The sequence below is a fragment of the Cynocephalus volans genome, chromosome 11 (genome assembly GCF_027409185.1).
Source record: "Cynocephalus volans isolate mCynVol1 chromosome 11, mCynVol1.pri, whole genome shotgun sequence".
Taxonomy (NCBI): domain Eukaryota; kingdom Metazoa; phylum Chordata; class Mammalia; order Dermoptera; family Cynocephalidae; genus Cynocephalus; species Cynocephalus volans.
This window is the reverse complement of record NC_084470.1, coordinates 113,944,797-113,964,463: the sequence shown is the minus strand read 5'-3', so window position 1 is coordinate 113,964,463 and position 19,667 is coordinate 113,944,797. Positions and strand designations below refer to the sequence as shown.

The 19,667-nt window shown below is 43.2% G+C and overlaps 1 protein-coding gene across 1 annotated transcript; it reads left to right on the top strand.

Moving 5' to 3' along the window:
* The first annotated feature begins 17,760 nt into the window (after nucleotides 1–17,760).
* Nucleotides 17,761–19,382, top strand: LOC134390223 (large ribosomal subunit protein P1-like). The gene is made up of 3 exons (XM_063113452.1): nucleotides 17,761–17,795; nucleotides 18,997–19,104; nucleotides 19,175–19,382. Exons 1-3 carry the CDS (start codon nucleotides 17,761–17,763, stop codon nucleotides 19,371–19,373), a joined length of 342 nt encoding a protein of 113 aa, XP_062969522.1. The 3' UTR covers nucleotides 19,374–19,382.
* Nucleotides 19,383–19,667: the final 285 nt, after the last annotated feature.

The following is a 19,667-nucleotide window of genomic DNA, read 5'->3' as shown; positions in this document are numbered from 1 at the left end:
CCAACATTTACGGGTTACATCTCATTTCATCAGTTACAACAGTTTGCAATAGATCTTTGTTAATAAGCCTGATGTCGCAGATGAGGAAACTGATGCTTAGAAAAGGTTACACTACTAAGGAGATGAAAAGCTAACTGCCTGGTGCGGCCACACGCTCTTCCCCTGCAGGGTCTGCCGCCTGCGCGTGTTACATCCCGCGTGGGGTCGCACGGGCCAGGCGGAGATCCCGCCCTCACCCCACGCCCGCATTTTCTGAAAGTATTGGTAGAGCCCCTGGTAACAAATCTTTTCCGATATTCCTCATTTGACAAGAACGGAAACAGACCCAGACAGGTGAAGTGACATTCCTGAAATCACGCTGAGAGTCGATGCTAGAGGCTGTAGAACCCAATCTGGCGTCTCAAAACTGAACTCGGGCAAAGGGGGATGCCAGACCTTTTTGTGGCGAAGGAAAGGTCGTATAGCTCGCTCGTGGCGGTGGTTACGCCTTGTATACAATTGCCAAAATTAAGCAAATGGGACATTTAAAATTGGTGAATTTTAATGTATGTAAACAATCATGTGAACAGACAAAGGAAAAAGCAAAAAGCAATACTAGACCCAGCACCCCAGGGATGTGCAGTGGTGCGCAGGGCTGCTTGAGATCGCAGGATACACGTAGTGACACACATTTTCCTAACCGTAACTCATCATACCACGTTCGGTTAAAGTGCTAAATCATAGACCTAAGTATTTAAGGTAAAACAGGAGCCATCAAAAAGAGTCTTGCTAGGCTCTGCTATTAGGGGTGCTTCTGTGGGAAATTTGAGTTTTGCCCAATACCATGTCACACAGTAAAAGTTGTAATAAAACTATCAGAATGCTATTCTTGTCAGTCCTAGTGACCATCTACTACTCTTAATTACATTCTGAGAGGCTGGGGTCGTGAAGGGAGGACAGGTGAGAGAATATCAAGAAAATATGCAAACAGCAGGTGGTGCCCTGCCCTGGCCCAGCCAGAGAACCCATAAATAGACATCTGTCTTATGTCTAATTTCAAAATAAAAGGTATAGTCACTTAGGTCAACAAAAGGCTGCTTGCAAAATGTCATCACATATTTTAAGGCGCTGCCCACAGTATAACTTGGCTATGACAATAAAGAGCCTTACTTTCTTTTCTCCTCCCACTGTATCCCAAGTGCTCCAGCTTCCCTCCGTAAAAGCAACCAATTTCCTGGTGTTCTTCCAAAGATCTTCTACGAAGAGCTGTATGCTCAAGCTCTTGAGCTGACTGTACCGTCTCCTGGTTTCCACATCTTTGTGGTCCTGTGTACAGATCCAGACTGTTCTCAAGTTCAGACAAAAATACACCCTCGCTCCTCCCAAGTGGTCTCATTATTGGCTCACTGAGTAATGGAAAACAAGCCACTTTTCTCCCCAAAATATTTATATTAGCCTTTGACAACATAATAAGGGATCCTTTGTGAAAATTCAACTTGAGAGCCAAAAACGTAAACATTTTTTTCACACCTCCAGTGAACGTTCTCTTAGTAAAACTCACACAAAGATGTATATGCCAATGAATGGAGACCCTAGGAAAAGTTACAATGAAGACAAAATTTGTTCTTCCTCTTCCCTCTCTCAGCCCTTCTTTCCTTCCCCCAAGGCTTTCTTTTACCTCTACTCACAGGCACTCAGTATTTTCAGGTTTAAAGGCAGTACAGGAAAAAATCTTCTATATTAGTTTACAAAGAGATATTAAATGAAATAATAAGTTACTTTTCTCTGGTATTTGCAATTTCCTGACAACTCCCTACCTAGGATGATAACTTCAACGGGTGGGAGAGGGATGGCTATCACATAGGACAAGAATATCAGAATATTCAGAAAGCTGTTAATAATTTAAAAGAAAAACATTTCTATGGAAAATTTCAAGTATATACAAAAGTGACAGAGTAGTATAGTGAAATTCTATGTATCTGTTACTCATCTTCAATAATTATCAACTCCAGGCCATCTTGTTTCATATATATGCCCACCTACTGCTCGGTCCCTACTCTGCATTATATTTACAGCAAATCCCAGACATTATATTATTTCATCTGTAAATATTTTATAATGCATTTCTAAAAGATGACAGTTCTTTTTTTAAACATAGCCACAATGGCATTATTTCACCTAAAAAAAGTGATAATAACTATTTGATATTATCATATATTCAGTAAGTGTTCAAATGCCTGATTTTCTCACAAATATCATTTTTTTCACACTTTGTTGGTTTAATATGTTCTGCTCTTCTCTATATTTCTCATTAATTGGTTGTTGGATCTAGAAGTTTGATCAAACTTTGTCATAGTTGTTATTTTATACTTCTGTCAGAAGGCATATGATGTCTGGTTGCCTTTATTTTTGTTATGTTTCCACGAATTAATGTTTAAATTCATTACTGCATTTTAATTCTATCTCAGGGGGTGAGATTCTAATTCTGTCATTTCCTCTTCACTTACTTGCCGAACTCTTTCTTTGAAAACAAAATTCTCCTTTAACTAAATTTTGGTTACCCAATGGTACAGTTTATATAGGAAAGAATAAATGCTTGATATTTTTCCCTTCATTTACCAACTTTCAACAAAAGGAGTTGGTCACTATATATTCTAATGGTGGCAGATCAAGTTTTTGTTTTTATTTTTGGTATCGTTATGAACTCATGGAGGTACACATATCGATGTGTTTTAATCCCTAGTAAATATTATGTTGTATATGGTTTGAAAGAGCTTATTTGATATATAGCTATGTATATAAAAAGACAAACAAGCTACTTTCTAATGCAAACTACAGAAAGTAAGCAGGGGTCTATCTGAGATTCTCAAGAGCCAGGGGGAACACAGCTTGAGGATACATCTCAGATACTGGGGATGTTTGAAATTTGAAATTTACGTGATAAGTTACATGATGACTCGGGGTCAAGGTTTCAAGATACATTGAGAGGGAGCCATGTGTAATCCAAAGGTATGACTTTCTAATGATGAAAGTTCAGACACCTCAGCTTCTGGTTTGGGAAGGTGTGTGTGTATGTATGGGTGCGTGTGTGTGCGTGCGTGTGCATGTGTGTGCGTGCGTGTGCATGTGTGTGTCTTCCAAGTGGTCTTAAATCATACAGTTTCCTACATACAAGACTAGCTCTTCTACCACATGTATACACGTGTCTCTGTACACACCCAAAGCAATCCAGCCTCTCCCTGAGAGTGCTGGCAGAAATCAGTCTCTCATTACCTTTATAAAATTATGAAATTAGCTTATTGATTCACTCAAAAAATATTTACTGAACACTTACCACGTGCTGGATGCTGTGTTGGCATCTGAAACTGGGAGAAAGATTATGATTCATGCCAACCTCTGTGAAGACTTCACAGTCTTGTCTGGGTATAGATAAGCACACAGATAATTACAATCCACTGTGACAAATGCTGAACTCGTCAATGGTGGATGCTTAGGAAGCAGCAAGGACAGCACTTACACAAGCTGGGGGAATCTGCTGTCAGGCTGAGTATTTTGTCAATCAGGCACCTTCATCGAATACTGGTATTGGAATCAAAATTGATGTAGATTCTAGATCTTAAGTCATATGAGTTGTTTCTGCTGACCTCATGAACAACATGTGTGTGTGTTCCAGACAGGATATGAGGGACAACAGGAAATTAGAAAGCCATGTAGTCATCAGATTCCACAGCATTTATTGTATAGGGAGCAATAAGCTTTCTAGGTGGAGTGGATTTTAGAAAATGAGATTATGTCTAAGAAAAAAAACCTTTGTAATGCACTCTACATAATATGGAAATGTAAAATATTATTATGTAGATAATATAAAATAGTATGATGTAAATATGTATAATAGTATTTTAAGTACCCTTTCTATTCATCTGTACCAATAAGAAGTACCCATTGTTAAACTCAGAGCCTGGAATATAGTGACCTTTAATAAATATGTTTCCTCAGGCTTATCAGGAGTAGATTTACATTATGTCTAGCCTAAAATTGAAAATATTTTATCAGATTATATTAATCTGGTTGAGAACAAGCCTAAAACGCTGTGTTAGAGGAGATAAATTTTACATCCCTCCCTCTAGTGGAATATTAGTATAACTACACTCTATTTTTAAAATATTTTCTGGCAAGGGCTCAGCATTCATACATTCATTAATTTATTAAACATCTACTAAGCAGTTACCGTGTTCCAGGCATAACTCTAGGGGTCAAGGATTTAAAAAGCTCAAACGTCATACTTTCCATTTGAAGATCTTATAGTCTAGTTGGGAGACAAAGCAATTAACAAATAATTACATTTTCAGGGGCTAAAAGATGTACAAAGAAACCCAGGTGATAAAGAAACTCATTCTGCTGTGGAGGGGAGGGAAAGGCTCATACAGGGAGCTGCACAGAGAATGGGCTGAGTCAGCATCTCCTGGGTGAACAAATATGGAAAGAACGTTCCAGACAGAGGGAATAGCATGAGCAAAGGTGTAGAGACATGTTTGGAGAACCGCCTATGGTTCATGTCGTTGAGTTGGATGGCGGGAGAGGGACTGGAGAGGCAGATGGTTGAGAAGCCATCCATGCAAGGCCTTGTGTGCCTTGCTGAGGAATTGAGGTCCAATTCTATAAAAGGTGAGGATCCATTAAAGGATTTCAAGCAAGGGAGTTATGTGATCAGATTTGGGCTTTAGAGAAATCACGGTGGTGTCTGGTGTGGGTGACAGGGCTATTAAATTTTCCTTTCACATGCCTTTCCTGAGCAGTTAGTTAGCTATTGATGCTGCCCACCAAGACTTTGGAGACTTTTTCATATTTTTTACTAAATGCTTCCTCCCACTTCCCAACATTTCTTGAAACCAGGATCTCAAGTCTCTACTGATAGAATCATCATAGTTAGAGACTGTAGTGAATTCAGTTTACCAACAAACATCGATGAAATCCACGCCATCCATGCTGGTCACTGTGTGGATATGGTTATAACACAATGGTATCACATTGGCAAACCTAAGGGTCCTGCTCCACACAGTTCATAATGTCTTATGTTCTCCCTTTCTCTCCTGTGGGCTCAGATACCATTTGCTCAACAAGTGTACAGATAATTCAATTTACATATTAAATGTGAGATTCCTATTAGATATCCAGGTGGAGAGATCCAGATATGTATGCACATCTGGAGTTCAGGGGAGAGATCCAGGTTGCCAGGATGCTGACGCACATCTGGGAGTGGTCAGCCTATGAATGGGACTTAATGAGATCGCCTAGTGTGAACACAGAGAAGAAGCCTGAGAACTGAGCCCTGGGGTTCTGCAAGTTTAAGAGACCGGGGAGATGAGAAAGAACCATCAAGGTGACTAAGAAGAAGGAACCACTGGGGAGGAGGAAAGCTGGGATTGTCTCCCATTTACTGACTGATTGCTATGGTTTGTATGTCCCCTCCAAAACTCATGTTGAAACTTAAACCCCAATGTCATAGTATTAAGAGAGTGAGAATTCCCACTGTGGTATTTGAAAAGTGGCACTATAAAGAGGTGATTGGATTGTGAGAGTTCTGCCCTTATGAATGGATCAATCCACTCAAGCATTAATGGATTAATGGGTTATCATGGGAGTGGCACTACTGGCTTTTCAAGAGGAGAAAGAGACCTAAGCCAGCATGTGACCATGCCTCTGCCCTTCCACTGTGTGACATACCCTGTGCCACTTTGGGACTCTACAAGAGAGTCCCCAGCAGGAATAAGGCCCTCACCAGATGCACCCCCTCAACCTTGGACTTCCCAGCCTCCAGAACTGTAAGAAATAAATTCCACTTCTTTATAAATTACCCAGTTTTAGGTATTCTGGTATAAGTGACATAAAATGGACTCAGGCACTGATCCTTTCCAGGAAAGGCAGGTTTACAAAGCAGTGAAAACTGAAGGTACAGGACTCAGATAGATCTGGATTCAAATCTCAGTCACATGTAATGTGCTAAAGGGTTTTTGCTCTTCACATATGCTACTGGGTCCAGTATAGGACCTGAAGGATATTTGTTTGCTGAGTAATCATTGATTACACACCTCTGCACTCTGGGCATATATTGAGTGCCAAGGGAACTTATGTGAAAGAATAAAACCAAGTCCCTGGCCTTAGGGAGCTCGTGGTCCAGAGGGAAGGAGCAGTCATAGAAGCCAGTGGTTCTCCACAACATCATGACATGACAAATTCTTTAATGAAGTGTGAGCTATGCACTGAGAGAACAGAGAGGAAGGAGTGATTAACCTAGCCTGGGATGACCTGAGTTAAATACGATGCATATTTTTTTCTTATTTGTCTTTTATATGCCATCTTGTGCAAGAAAATTTTGACTCTTCTAAGCACCAGCAATCAATCAGCGTGATGATTTGTAAGTTTTTTTTTCTTTTGGAAAAAATAAGGGGAAAAATTCCCCAGGGTATAGATTGTTGTCCTATTTTTTAAAAAATTAAGTTAAGAATTACAACCCTGAATGAAATTGAGTCTATAATTGCCTATTAGCCCGAATCAATGCTCTCCCGCTTGTGACTGTCAGCAAATCACTCCCCAGTTTATCCCTGACACCCCAGCCTTAACTACCAAGCCTACGACATCTGGTGTGGTAGGCTTCATTGATCTTAATCTTTTCTGTGGGCAATGATCGTAATCTTCCATTTTGGGGGGACAGCTTTTCTTTTTCAGTTAGTGAAGCCCCTGAAATGTCAGCTTTTCTCATATTTACTTTAACAACCTCACATTTCTCATGAACGAGATTTTCTATCATCTTCTCATGCATTTTTATATCTCCTTGCTTTCTTCTCCATGCATTTATTCTGGTTAGAACCAAAAATTTTAGAAATAAAATTTGTAACTAAGAATGTACTTTTATGAATTTATTACAAATTCTTACACTGAAAATTTCACAGAGGCGGATTGTACTTCAGTGTTGAGCACAGTGGAGAACCACCCTTGTTCTGCAGATGTCCCTCCACCAGCTCCATCTGAAGACAGGACTAGGGATTTTGGGGCCAGATAAATGTTCGGATATTTTTGTCTTCCAATCCTAAAGTAACTGTAACTGTGGTTCCTTTGACTGCTGAGGTAGGTGATGGTGAATGTATCTGGGACAGGGCAGGTTCTAGTGCAGAGAGAGGGCACCACGGGTTAGGGTTGAGCATTGTCAGCTGGGATCCAAGGAGGATTTTTTTTTTTCTTTTTTTTTTTTTTGTGGCTGGACAGTACAGGGATCCGAACCCTTGACCTTCATGTTATTAGCAGCACACTCCCAAGTGATCTAAATGGCCAGCTCTGGAATTTTTCTTTTCATCCACACAGAAATACACTCTGGAACCAGTGTTGGCTCTTCAAAAAATGAGAAGACCTTGAAAAAATCATTTAAACAAAAAGAAATCCAGAGAATTGCTTATTCTTGATTTAAAAAATGACAACACTAGCCTTTCTTTAAGAAAAGATGGTTAAGATTTATTTCCTAAGTCAGGTACATTATTTGAGGCCTCATCACAACTGTTGCTCATTGAGCCTCTGTGAGGGCATCGCTAGTTCATCTGACAGGTTCTGGTAACTGAATCTCAAAGAGACTAGCTCAATAAAGTTCCATATGGGCTATGATTATTGTTGCTGGGTACTATTTGGGCCTGAGCACTAGTTCCTATTAAGTTAAATGGAATGAAACAGAAAGGGTGGAGAAGAGTTAGCCCTGCTGCTCCCAGATGAATGGGTACATGCGTGTGTGCATGTGTGCATATGCATGTGTGTGTGCGTGTGTGTGTGTTGTGGGGAGAGGAGCAGGCTGTAAAGACCAAGCCTTGAGAGCGTATTCCTCTGAACTCCAGGACTCTTCTTTCTTGATATTTCCTAGGAGAATCTAGGGCAGAACCCATATAAAGTTATTAGGATAGATTCTGGGTGACAGGGACATTTTATAACCTCTTGCTAATTTGCCATCCTCAGAGTCTCTAGTCTAAAATTCTTGAGCTTTTGGCCAGTTTGGACAGAGGCCTTGCACTGACATAATAAGAGGCCTTACTGTGCTGTAAAGCTAGGGCTTACAGACCCCTCGAGTCTGTTGCACAGATTGGGTTACAAACCCTCCACACACAGGTCTGTGAGCAAGGTAATAGAAAAAAAAGGTTCTGGGAGCCGTGGGTATAGAGAAATGAACGGGTTTTATTCAGATCTAGGAGCGACTATCCCAGTGCCTTCTCTAAGAGTTCTGAGAAGCACTGTAGATCAGAGCTGTTAGTCTTTTATTTATTTATTTATTTATTTTTATTTATTTATTTTTATTTATGTATTTTACTTATTTATTTATTTATTTATTTATTTATTTATTTTGTATTTTTTTGTATTTTTTTTTAAATTTTATTTTGTCGATATACATTTTAGCTGATTATTGCTCCCCATCACCAAGACCTCCCTCCCTTCTCCCTCCCCCCTCCCCCCCAACAATGTCCTTTCTGTTTGCTTGTCGTATCAACTTCAAATAATTGTGGTTGTTATATCTTCTCCCCCCCCCCCCCGGTTTTGTGTGTGTGTGTGTGTGAATTTATATATTAATTTTTAGCTCCCACCAATAAGTGAGAACATGTGGTATTTCTCTTTCTGTGCCTGACTTGTTTCACTTAATATAATTCTCTCAAGGTCCATCCATGTTGTTGCAAATGGCAGTATTTCATTCGTTTTTATAGCTGAGTAGTATTCCATTGTGTAGATGTACCACATTTTCCGTATCCACTCATCTGATGATGGGCATTTGGGCTGGTTCCAACTCTTGGCTATTGTAAAGAGTGCTGCGATGAACATTGGGGAACAGGTATACCTTCGACTTGATGATTTCCATTCCTCTGGGTATATTCCCAACAGTGGGATAGCTGGGTCGTATGGTAGATCTATCTGCAATTGTTTGAGGAACCTCCATACCATTTTCCATAGAGGCTGCACCATTTTGCTGTTAGTCTTTTATACTTAAGTCCACAACCCTGGACACCTGGGTGCCCATAAACAATTTACGTTAAGTAGTAACAAGGAACACCTGAGGATATTCACAGCAAATGCTCGGCAAGAGTCTGAACATCTGAGAGGCCCTGACATTTTCCTATTTTTCCCAACATGTGCCAACAACAGTAGTCACATGGAACATTTCTGTAAGTTTTGACAATCTCTTAACAGGCCAGATACTAATCACATTGTAGGTGTCCCAGAAAACCCTATTGCTATCTGCTAAGAGCCCTGAGACTCCAGAGTGAGACAGAGATGCTTCTTTGGCCTATCACAAATAGATTAACCTGACACAATCCAATTAATGATGCTGAGCATATCCTCTATGCCAGACCTTTAGGGAAAAATGCTGTGGCTCTTCCTGTGGAAGAATTTATCACCTCCTTTGAGGAAGCAGAAAGACGCACTCCTAGAAATAAAGACAACAGACTCCATACAGGGCCTCTGGGGCATGCCCTTTAGCTGCCCTGGATACCATCGTGGAGAAATGCTTACAGGTTCCCCTGCACAGTCACTGTGCACAGCAAAAATACCATTCTTGAAATCAAGAAAGAGTTTGCTCCTAGAGGCCAGGGCATTTGGGTTGAGAGGTTAGACTGCAGCAGGTGGCGAGCCTTCTCTCTGGGTCCAGAGCTAGGGGTGAAATGGCAGTTCCAGGCTTTACCATTCTCGTGTGTTTTCAACCCAGGAAAGCACACACAGGTACGTCCCAGGAGAGGGTGGGTACTGTGGCTGGAGAGCTGGGTGCCTTGTCTTGGTGAAGAACCATCTGTAATGGTAAAAAACAAAACCAAAAATGAAACCAAGTCTGGTCAGGATGGGGAGGAAACAAGGACTTGGGCTGGGGCTGGGTTAGAAGTGGTTGTCCATCTCCTGGGAGAGTGAGGTAGGTATTTCGTAGAAGTGAAATCCCCACTTTTTTTATGAGACCATGAGGAAAATTGCTTTTAATTATGTTAATTACAACCACAGAGCAGTACACTTCTCGAGAGAGCTTTTCATCTTTAAAGGTGCTCCAGGATGGAGTATTAATGGTTAACATAAAAATCTCTGGAGTGTGAGAACTGAAGTTGGAGGGGACTTAGCCAGGTGGTCCAGGGCCCCGGGCAGTGGCCTGAAAAGCCAGTGCCCAAGGAATTCTCTTGCTTCAGGCTGAGGAGCAGGTCAAGGCAGGGATACATGTCCAGGAACTGGACTTCACCTCACTGAAACTGGAGAGTTGGGGGTATGGAGTGTCAGCTGCAGTCCAGTCCCCCAAGTCTGACCCCTATATTGACGTTGCCGGATAAAATTGATGACACCCAATTAAATTTGAATTTCAGATAAACAGCACATGCATGAATACACTAAACAATTATTTGTTGCTTGTTTGAAATTAAAATTAACTGGGTGTCCTGTCTTCTTATTTGCTAAATCTGGCAGCCCTACCCCATATGTTCCCCTTTCCGAACACACACACATACATGCAAACTCACACACAGTCAGGGGCCCAGCTCCCTACCTGACAGACTCCTACCTGAGAGGTCAGCAAGTTGGGGCGTGTTCCCCCAGGGGCACGGAGAACAAGAACTCTCCAGACCTGCCCAGGCCCAGCCTCTTTCCCACCCTCACCTGGGAATGTAAGAAACTCCTCCTTTCAGCTTTCTGGGGGCAGGAACTCAAGGGCTGGGCACTGCACAGGCAGTGAAGCCTTCCCAGCTCCTTTATTTGCCTTGGAATTTGAGGATGCAGCCCCCTCAGGAATGGAATCTCTCAAGCTTCCTGGCCCTTCCCACCCATCTTTCCTTCTCCCTACACTGACCTCCCCCCGCCCACACACACTCTGTAGCTTAAGGGAGAAAGCTGTGGCCACCCACCCCCATCACCCCAAACTGCTGGAATGGAAATTCCTCTGTGACAAAAACCAAAGAGAAATGGTCACTGGGCTGAGATGATCTTCCTGCACAGGCAGTGGAATCCAGGCTGCCAGGACGGGTCTGGGCCTGAACTAGAAATGCAGCTGGTTTCCCGGGCTGGGTGGGGAAGAGAAGACAAGCTGGTACTTGCCACAGCATAGAATAGTAACTGGGAGGTTGTGATGCCTGCTCTGAGCCCGAGCGAAACTCTCGGTGCCTCCAGACATTGACGCATGCAGAGTGGTTCCCAGGCCCCTAAAGCTCCAGATCCAGCCCCTGGGCTCAGTCACGGTGAAGAACAGAGCACCATCGCCTTCTTCACACCCCCAGGACAGACAGATGGTCACACACATTCACAGCCTGGGATATTACGGATTTTACTTCTGGCCTCTGGGCAAGATTAACATTCCAAAGTGCCAGTCCTCGGTCCCTCCACGAAAGGGCATGGAGTCATACAGATCAGGCAGGGTCAGCTTCCTGCTCACCATTTACCAGCTGTGGGACCTTGGATAAAACTCTTTTTAAAATTAAATTTTAAAAAATCCTGTGATGTACCTGAAAATAGAGCCATTTAAGAAAAATGGAAGTGTCTGGCAGTGCTGTGCAGGAGACTCCTGCACAGAGAGGGGCAGAATGCTCCGTCACTACCTTCAAAGTGCAAGATTCTGGAGAGTTTCCAGAAAAGCTAATATTGGTCAATTACTCTTAGGATCCTACTGGGGAACAACAGAGCAACCACTTTCCCCCGTGAATTGCAATAGTTGGTAAAACATGCTAGTGGCTTCTTCCCTCCTTTCCTTTCTTAATACATCAAAAGGGCGTGAATACACAAATAAATGTTGTACGCTCAGCTCATGGGCATCACTCAATTCATTGCCTGCCGGTTACGGAGTGTGTGGTGCACTGAAGGTCTTTATTAAATGTTTATTGACTGACTTACTAGAGGAAGAAAGGAAGGAAGGGAGGAAGGAAGGAAGGATAGATTTTATTTCAATTATGTAATCTTAGTAGAAATCCTGACTCTTATTTTAGAAGCCTCCGATGCTGGTATTATATTTCCTCAAATACTCCTTCACTACATCTACTGTTTTCCTACCTCCTTTCATTTCTATTTATGTAGCAGCCACGCCCAGCTCTGCTTGTAATGTTTTGTAAATAGTAAACTATAGCAGATAAAGCTCTGAAGCTTTCTGGGTACCCCAAGGGATTTAGTTGGCTAGGCACCTGGTCAGCATAGACCTTGGTAGATCCTTCTTTGGATTTGAAAGGCCCAAGAGAAACTGCTGTCACTAGCAGCTCAACGGTATGCAGATGTCGCTGTGCTAGGGAAGGACAGATGGTGTGTGGGCTGCTTTGTCTCTGATTTCTAGGTCTAAACAAAATAAGAAGGATATAAAGAGTCTAAGGTAGTGGGATCAGAAGTTTCCCAGGGAATTTAAAACCAGGTGGAGCCACGCACAAGACATTGACAGCATGTGGGAACAGCCCTGCAGTAGGGGTTGGTGTAAAAGTCTGATGAAGAGCTCTTTCTCTTATTCCATCTTGTAAGTCAGCTTGTCTATTTTGAAGCTCAGAGATTTGGACTTGAACCTGACTGAGCTTGGCCACTTCCTATGTGATTTTGGGGATTATCCTCTATGAGCTTCAGTTTCCCCAAGTGTAAAATAGGAATGTTATTAGCTAACCCATACACACGCATTTAGCAAATATGCATTGAACACCTACTGTGTGCCAGGCCCTGAGAACACAGAAGCAAGCAAGACAGACAAAGCCCCTGTCCTCTCGCAGCTTGTTTATACTCCAGGGCAGAAGCCCCCTTATGGTGGCTCCTGTGGTGAGCTTTATATGGCTCACATAATTAAAAAAAAAAAAACTGTTGCAAATGATGAAAAGTTAGCAGATTTACATGAAAATGTAGATTTCCCAGTAGCAAAACTGGGCCTGTATTTCTTTATGGCAACCATCAGCCAGAGCTTGGTGGCTTCCTCCTTTAAAAAGAAAGCCTGCTTTCCAGGTAGCCACAGTCCTCACCGTTTCTAGGTACTCTGTCCTTGCTCAGCCAAAACAATATTTTTGTTTGCTTTTTTTTTTTAACCTAAAGTCTTTCAATGACCCCTCACTGTAAATAGGAGAAAGTCCACCTCTTTGATATGACATTCAAGGCCTTCCAGATGTTTCCTGCCTAATTGATTCCTGCAAATGCTATTCTCCAGCAAATTACACTTTCCTGACTATCCCATGAGGAACCTCTGACCCATTGCAGTGCTATTCTCTTTGACTCAGATGCTTTTTGCTTCCATTTTTCTATCCAGAAAACTGGTATTGACCTTTAAGGATCATCTTAAACGTCCCCTCTCCCTTTGTGAAGACTTCCAATGGGGAAATGTCCAGAGGGTCTTGTGGTCTGGAGACCCTTAAAGATTCAGATAATCCACTTGCCAAAAGATCCTCAATTGTTCTACATCTTATCGTGGGGTACTAGGGACTTCCAACTGCTTACAACTTGTAAAAAGCTTTCCCAATAAATGGGGGCAAAATACGAACATTAAAAGAGATAATGTCTGTAAGTGAAATTAGATAATACATGAAAAGTGTTTGAATGGAATTATTGATGCTTATTAAGCAGTAGCTATTATTCCAGTTGTTATTAATAATATTCCAAGTGGGGGCAACTTCATCAAGGATGGTAGGTCAGCAGGTATAAAGTGTATTTAAGTAAGATGAATTTACTATGGTTGAAGGGGAGTGGAATGGTAAGAGATATGGTTGGAAAAGAAGGCTTGGGACAGAAAGTGGCCTTCCCAATGGTCTCCCTGCTTGGCCCTTTTCTCCCTTCTGTTTATCTTAAACACTGCAGCCAGAGTGATCCTGCAAAACAAGTTACCTCTTGTCGCTACTCCGCTCAAAAGCCTCCAGTGGTTCCCTATCACTCTCAGAGTAAAAGTCCTTTCCCCTCAAACCTCACATCCCACGACTCTCCCTTCACTCACTTCCCACTCTGCTCCAGCCACACCGACCCCCCTGTTGGTCCTCTAATGGGGCAAGCATAGTCCTGCCCCTGGGCCTTTTCACTTGCCAGCTCGTCTTTCTGGAATGGTCTTCCCTCTGACATCCACATTGCTCCTTTCATCACTTTCTTAGATCTCTACGCAAATGTCATCTTCTCCCGGGTTAGTCGATCTAAAATTTCACTCCACCCCCGCCTCTTGCTAACCTCCTTTAGTTGTCCTGTTGTTCTTCTTAGAACATAACATCGACTAACATACTTCACTTATTTATCTTGTTCCTTGTCTGTCTCCCCCACCGGAATATAAGCATCATGAGACCAGAAATTTTTGTCTGTCTTGCTCACTGCTATATCCCCAGCACCTAGAAAAGAGCCTGAGATATACAATAAACATTTGATGGACAAATAAAGTTTCTCAATTCAATAAACATTAGGAGATCATGGGATGTTTTTGAGCAGGAGAGTGATGGCATCGGAGCTCACAGAGGGCTGTCGAATAGATGGGAGTGGGGCTGGAAGCTAGGGATTAGGAGATGGTCACAACGGTGGAAATAAGTGAAAGTTTAAACAGAGGGCTTTCGTAGGAATAGAAGGAGACAGTGGGAGGTAGTACGTTTCAGAAGGGCAGAGATTTTGTCTGGTGCACAGCAGATGCTCAATATTTGCTGAATGAGGAATGAAGAAGGGATGCTGTGTCTCATGCGAGGTGGAACGAGGTCTCTACTCTGGGTCTATCCTAGAAAGACCTAAACCCCGTTTGCTCTTGACTCTGGGCTTCTCCAGGCCAGGTGTTACACGAGATCAATGCTGAGCTCCTGTGTTTGTATATACATCTCCCCTTCCTTCCTTGACTGGTGTAACCCCCCATACCATCTAGTCATGTTTAAGGCCTCGGCTTAGCTTGAGGTTGGGATTTAAGCTGTAGGAAAGGAGGTAGGGTTCTGGTTGTCAGTGTCTAGGGACAGGGACCAGATCAAATGACCTTTTTGAATGCCATGCAATAAAGTTTTAGGCAATGTGGTGAAAATAACATGAAAGGTAGTCTGTAGGCCTTCCCTGGCTGGTCCAGAGCCACACAAGAGAGTGGAAATCCCTGTGGACACCATCCCGAGCTTTTCCACAGAACCATAGGAGGCTGGTCTAGGTTGAGGCTGGGTAGTGGACTACATTAAGAGAAAGTTTCTACAGTGGAGGGGTGAAGAAGTGTGGCTGCTACTTGGTCAAAGAATCTCTTGTTGGTAGCCTCCCTTCTCTGTCCTTTCATCAGCCATGTCTCCTCAAGGGAAGTGCTCACTAGGCACTGAGTCCCACACCTGGGCCTCGCTCCTAATCCAATCAGCAGAGACGAGATGCTTCACATCCTCCCTGTCCCGAGAATAAATGTACAGTAACACATTTTTTAATGCTGTAGGTTTTTAAGTGAATACTGAGTGCCCAGAACTGTGCCAGATCCTTGCACAGATGGGAGGAGGAGGCAGCATTGGAGAAAGACATTTTCTGAGATGTCTTATTGTTTTATTTATTTCATTGGATTCTCTTGTCAATCCTGTGAAATAGGCAGCATTCTCATTTAGGAGGTGAGTAAACTGAGGCTCAGACAGCTCATACAAGTGGGAAGTGAGAGAAGGGAAACTGGAGACAAGTTTTGAGTTATTCCAAAGCACCATCTGTTTTTCTGAGGACCTCAGTGCTGCCTCTAGAATTTAATCACAGAACTAGGCATTGTTAGGGCCAGAAGGCAATTGTGAAATTTGCTCAGCACCTTCTCATGAAGAAGCTCTGGCTCAGACAGCAATAGCGACACGCTCTGCTGTCACTAAGTGCCAGAGAAAGGTCTGACACTCAGTCTCCCAAATCCCTAAGAACTAGTTCTTCTTTTTTAGAAAAAAAGTAACGACAATATTTTTGTTAAATATTATGTAGATCTGCTTTAAAAATCAAATAGTACTGAAAGCTTTGCAACTAAAACATCAGCCCTCCCCATGCCCTACTTGTGTTGAAATAATATTTTTTCTCCTAACATTTTTGTTGAAATCTCTCATCCACTCTTACCTCCCCTCCCATGCTTTTTTTACTCTTTTAACCTTGTGCATTATTTTCTCTCTGTCTCTCTCCTAATTGCTTCATTGTCATACTGGGGTGGTCTGGGGAGGGAGATGAGATAACACATGTGGCTAATCACTCATACTGAACGGAAGCCCAGCTTCTTGCCACACTTCTCCCAAGGATTCAATATTTTTCTGAAGTCAGCAAGTTGTCCAGTGCTCCTTTAGCTCAGACTGAGCCCAGCACCGTGCCGGGATCTCCTGGCTTGCAAGAGTTCCTGCCTGGCTTGCGCCTTGCTGCCCTCAAGGACTTGACCCAGGCCTGGAGAGAATGATTTACACGGAAGAAACAAAGAGCAGATCATAGCTGGAACAGTTGCTCCCGTCCACACGGCACTCCATCAAATTCAGAGAGCGTCCCTCCACTCTCTCATTTCGACGCAGTGTATCATCACAGGATAGGTTGTTCGCTGATGACCATGAAGCTAAAATCAGGTCACTGCTGTCCTAACAGGACAGCGCATTTGAAATCAGAAATATGAACCCTCACCTTCAGGGTAGTCATAGTTTCTTGTTTGGCTCTTTCGTCTGCAGAGCCCATGGAAGCTCCGCATGCCAGGGGGAGATGGGACATGGACTCTCAGATTTGCACTGGAGGGGAGGAAAAACGAAGACAGGGCCCTGGGGGGAGCTTATTTCCAAGTGGCTTACTGGGCCTTGTTTTTCCTCCTTCTCTTCCCACATAGATCTGAGTTTGGAATAAAGAAGGCTACTTTTTTGAGATCTCTTACGAGGGCTCAGCTGGGTTCAAGGATAAAAAGAGAGTCAGAAATGAATAACTCTGAACACTTTATTTATTTTTATTTCTACAAAATGTCCTCCTATTTCTTTTTTAATTTTAATTTTTTAATTTTTTCTTTTTATTGAAATATAATTGATTGTACTTATCTGTGGGGTACAGCATCAGATAGCAATACCTGTGATGCTCAAATCAGGATAATTATCACATTTGTCATTACAAGTGTATTCATTTTTGTGACCCTTTACCAATGTCTCTCTGAACCTTTTAGTGAAGAATTCTCTCAGAGTCCCAAGCCAAAGTCTGTTCCGTTGCCTGGGTTGGAAAACGAGATTCATTCGTGTATTTATTTCTGTTGCCAGCCTGCTGCAGCTCCCTGCCACCTTGATGATTCTGGGATTTGGAGCATATTCTAGGAGGCAATCCACAGAGGGTAAAGGACGGAGGGAAGGAGAGTAAGCAAGTAACAACCAATGTGCTTTACAGTGCAGGCTGTGGCTCAGGCGGTGCATGAGGCTCATACGCAGCTCTGGGACCTTGAATACTTGATGGAGCCAGAGATGAACCAAGGTTAAGAAAGGATTCGGGATAGACCTGACAGGCTCCAGAATGCCTTTTAGAAGGCTGATTGGGGTCTGAGTTCCTTTGAGAGAGCACAGAATTGGAGTGGTTAGCTTGACGTTCCCTCCCCATCTGCAGCAACCCCACCAAAGGGCAGTCCAGCCTCAGAGATTATTTGTTATCACTGACTGCAGTAAGACGAAATTCTCCACTGTACTGAGCCTTTGCAAATATTCCCGGTTGCTACGCCCTCTGCTTTACCAAGAGAGTGGGCTTTGGGTCTAATGGCTTTGTTGTCACATGTCTGATATTGTAGAGGTTAAAGTCTCTGGGTGGTGAAAGAGACTCCTCCCCACTAAGTAGGAGCTGGCTGGGAGCAGAAAAGGGGAATTCCCTGTCTCTGTGGCTGTGAATCAGGGCCCCTGTGCTGAGATGTACATCCCACTGCCTGAAACTCAGACTCACAAGTGAGTCAGCAAAGCTCCACCTGAGTAGTGGCGGAGGCCAAAACGATGGGAACATGTCAGGTCCAAGCCACACCGGGGATGCCTAAATCCCAAAGGGGCTCTTTTGAGAATACAGAGGAACTGATTCCTCTAGAGTCCTTGCAGGAGTTCATGAGGTGTTCTTATACCTCAGGCCAAGCAGGTGAGGTGTGTCTCAAGCAAAGCAGACTTCAGCATGTGCATTGCCAGGGCTCGTCACTTGAAGAGCCAGGAAGTTCCCCCTGATTTCCACCTTAATTCCTCCTGCTTTATCCCCTCTCATTGATTCTTCAGTAGAGTGACACAAGAGTTGGGAACTTTTTTTTGTTCCCTGTAATATCAACAGTGCCTAGATCCATGGGTGGTTTTTAAGAATATATATTTAACAACCCACATAGCACCAGTAGGAATAGACTCTGACTGGGGTACTGGGAAGGGTTCAAGTGGAAAGAGCTCTGGGCTTGGGTCCTAGTCTTGGCTTTGTGGCTAATTTGCTATGTGACCTTGAGCAAATTGCTTGATCTCTCTGGGCCTCGGTTTTCTCATCTGTGAAAAAGGGGGAATTTGGACTAGTGGTTGCAAACTCAGATGCCTACAGTGTTAGGCAAGTAAAGTAAATGGGTGAGGGCCAACTCGTGGCTCACTCGGGAGAGTGTGGTGCTGAAAACACCAAGGCCACGGGTTCGGATCCCATATAGGGATGGCCAGTTGGCTCACTGGGTGAGCATGGTGCTGACAACACCAAGTCAAGGGTTAAGATCCCCTTACCGGTCATCTTTAAAAAAAATTAAAAATAAAAATAAATAAATAAATAAAGTAAATGAGTGAGCCCAATAGTGGGTTTGTCCTGACTGTGACACGTAGACTCCCTCTAACTGGATAGCTGTTGCCAGGTGGAACTGTTGGCCATGGTATCCAGAGCTCTTGACTTTTTAAGAGAATCTGGATGTTTATGTGAAATCTCCTGGTTTTTAAAATACTGTGTGGGTCAAACAAACATATCTAAGTCAGTTTTATCCCTGGACTAAAGAATCTAACAAGACACCCCCAGCTTGAATGTTCTGACTCTTAAACACGTGTCTCCTAAAGAAGATCCTGCCCCCTTTCCTCAGCTGCTCGCTCGATCCTTTGGAGGAAGCTAAGACTGCGCTGTGGTGAGGCCCTCACTTCATCTGGTGACTAGCACAGCACCTGGAAGTGCCAGCCCTGCACTAGCCTGCACCACGGCCTCTGTCTCTGAGCTTGCCTGCATCTATTTGGCTCTCATTCTGCATGATGACGAGGTGACCCTCATGGAGGATCAATGCTCTCATTAAAGCAGCTGGTGTAAATGTTGAAACTTTTTGACCTGGCTTGTTTGCAAAGGCCCTGGCCAGTGTCAACCTTGGGAGCCTCATCTGCAACATAGGGGTTGGTGGACCTGCTCCAGCAGCTGGTGTAGCACCAGCAGGAGGTCCTGGCCTTTCTATCGCTGCTGCCTCAGCTGAGAAGAAAGTAGAAACAAAGAAAGAAGAATCTGAGGAGTCTGATGATGACATGGGCTTTGATCTTTTTGATTAAACCTCTTTTGTAACACATCAAATAAAAAACTGAACCCTAAAAAAAAAAAAAAAAATCCTTAAGGACAATCACCTTCATCATGGGAATTTCAGCTAGTGCAAAAGTGAGTGCCTGTGTGAGGGCTCATCCCTGTATGCCATTGGGCTTTTGGCTCCCAAAGGACAGTCTCCTGGTGGTCTAACCCCCCATTCCTCATGCACACCTGTAGGATGGTTTGCTTGGTCTCAGGAGCCCAGTTCTGGGCCAGATGGAAGATGCTGCTTGTCCGGTGAGCTCATTTAGCAGTCAAGAGCT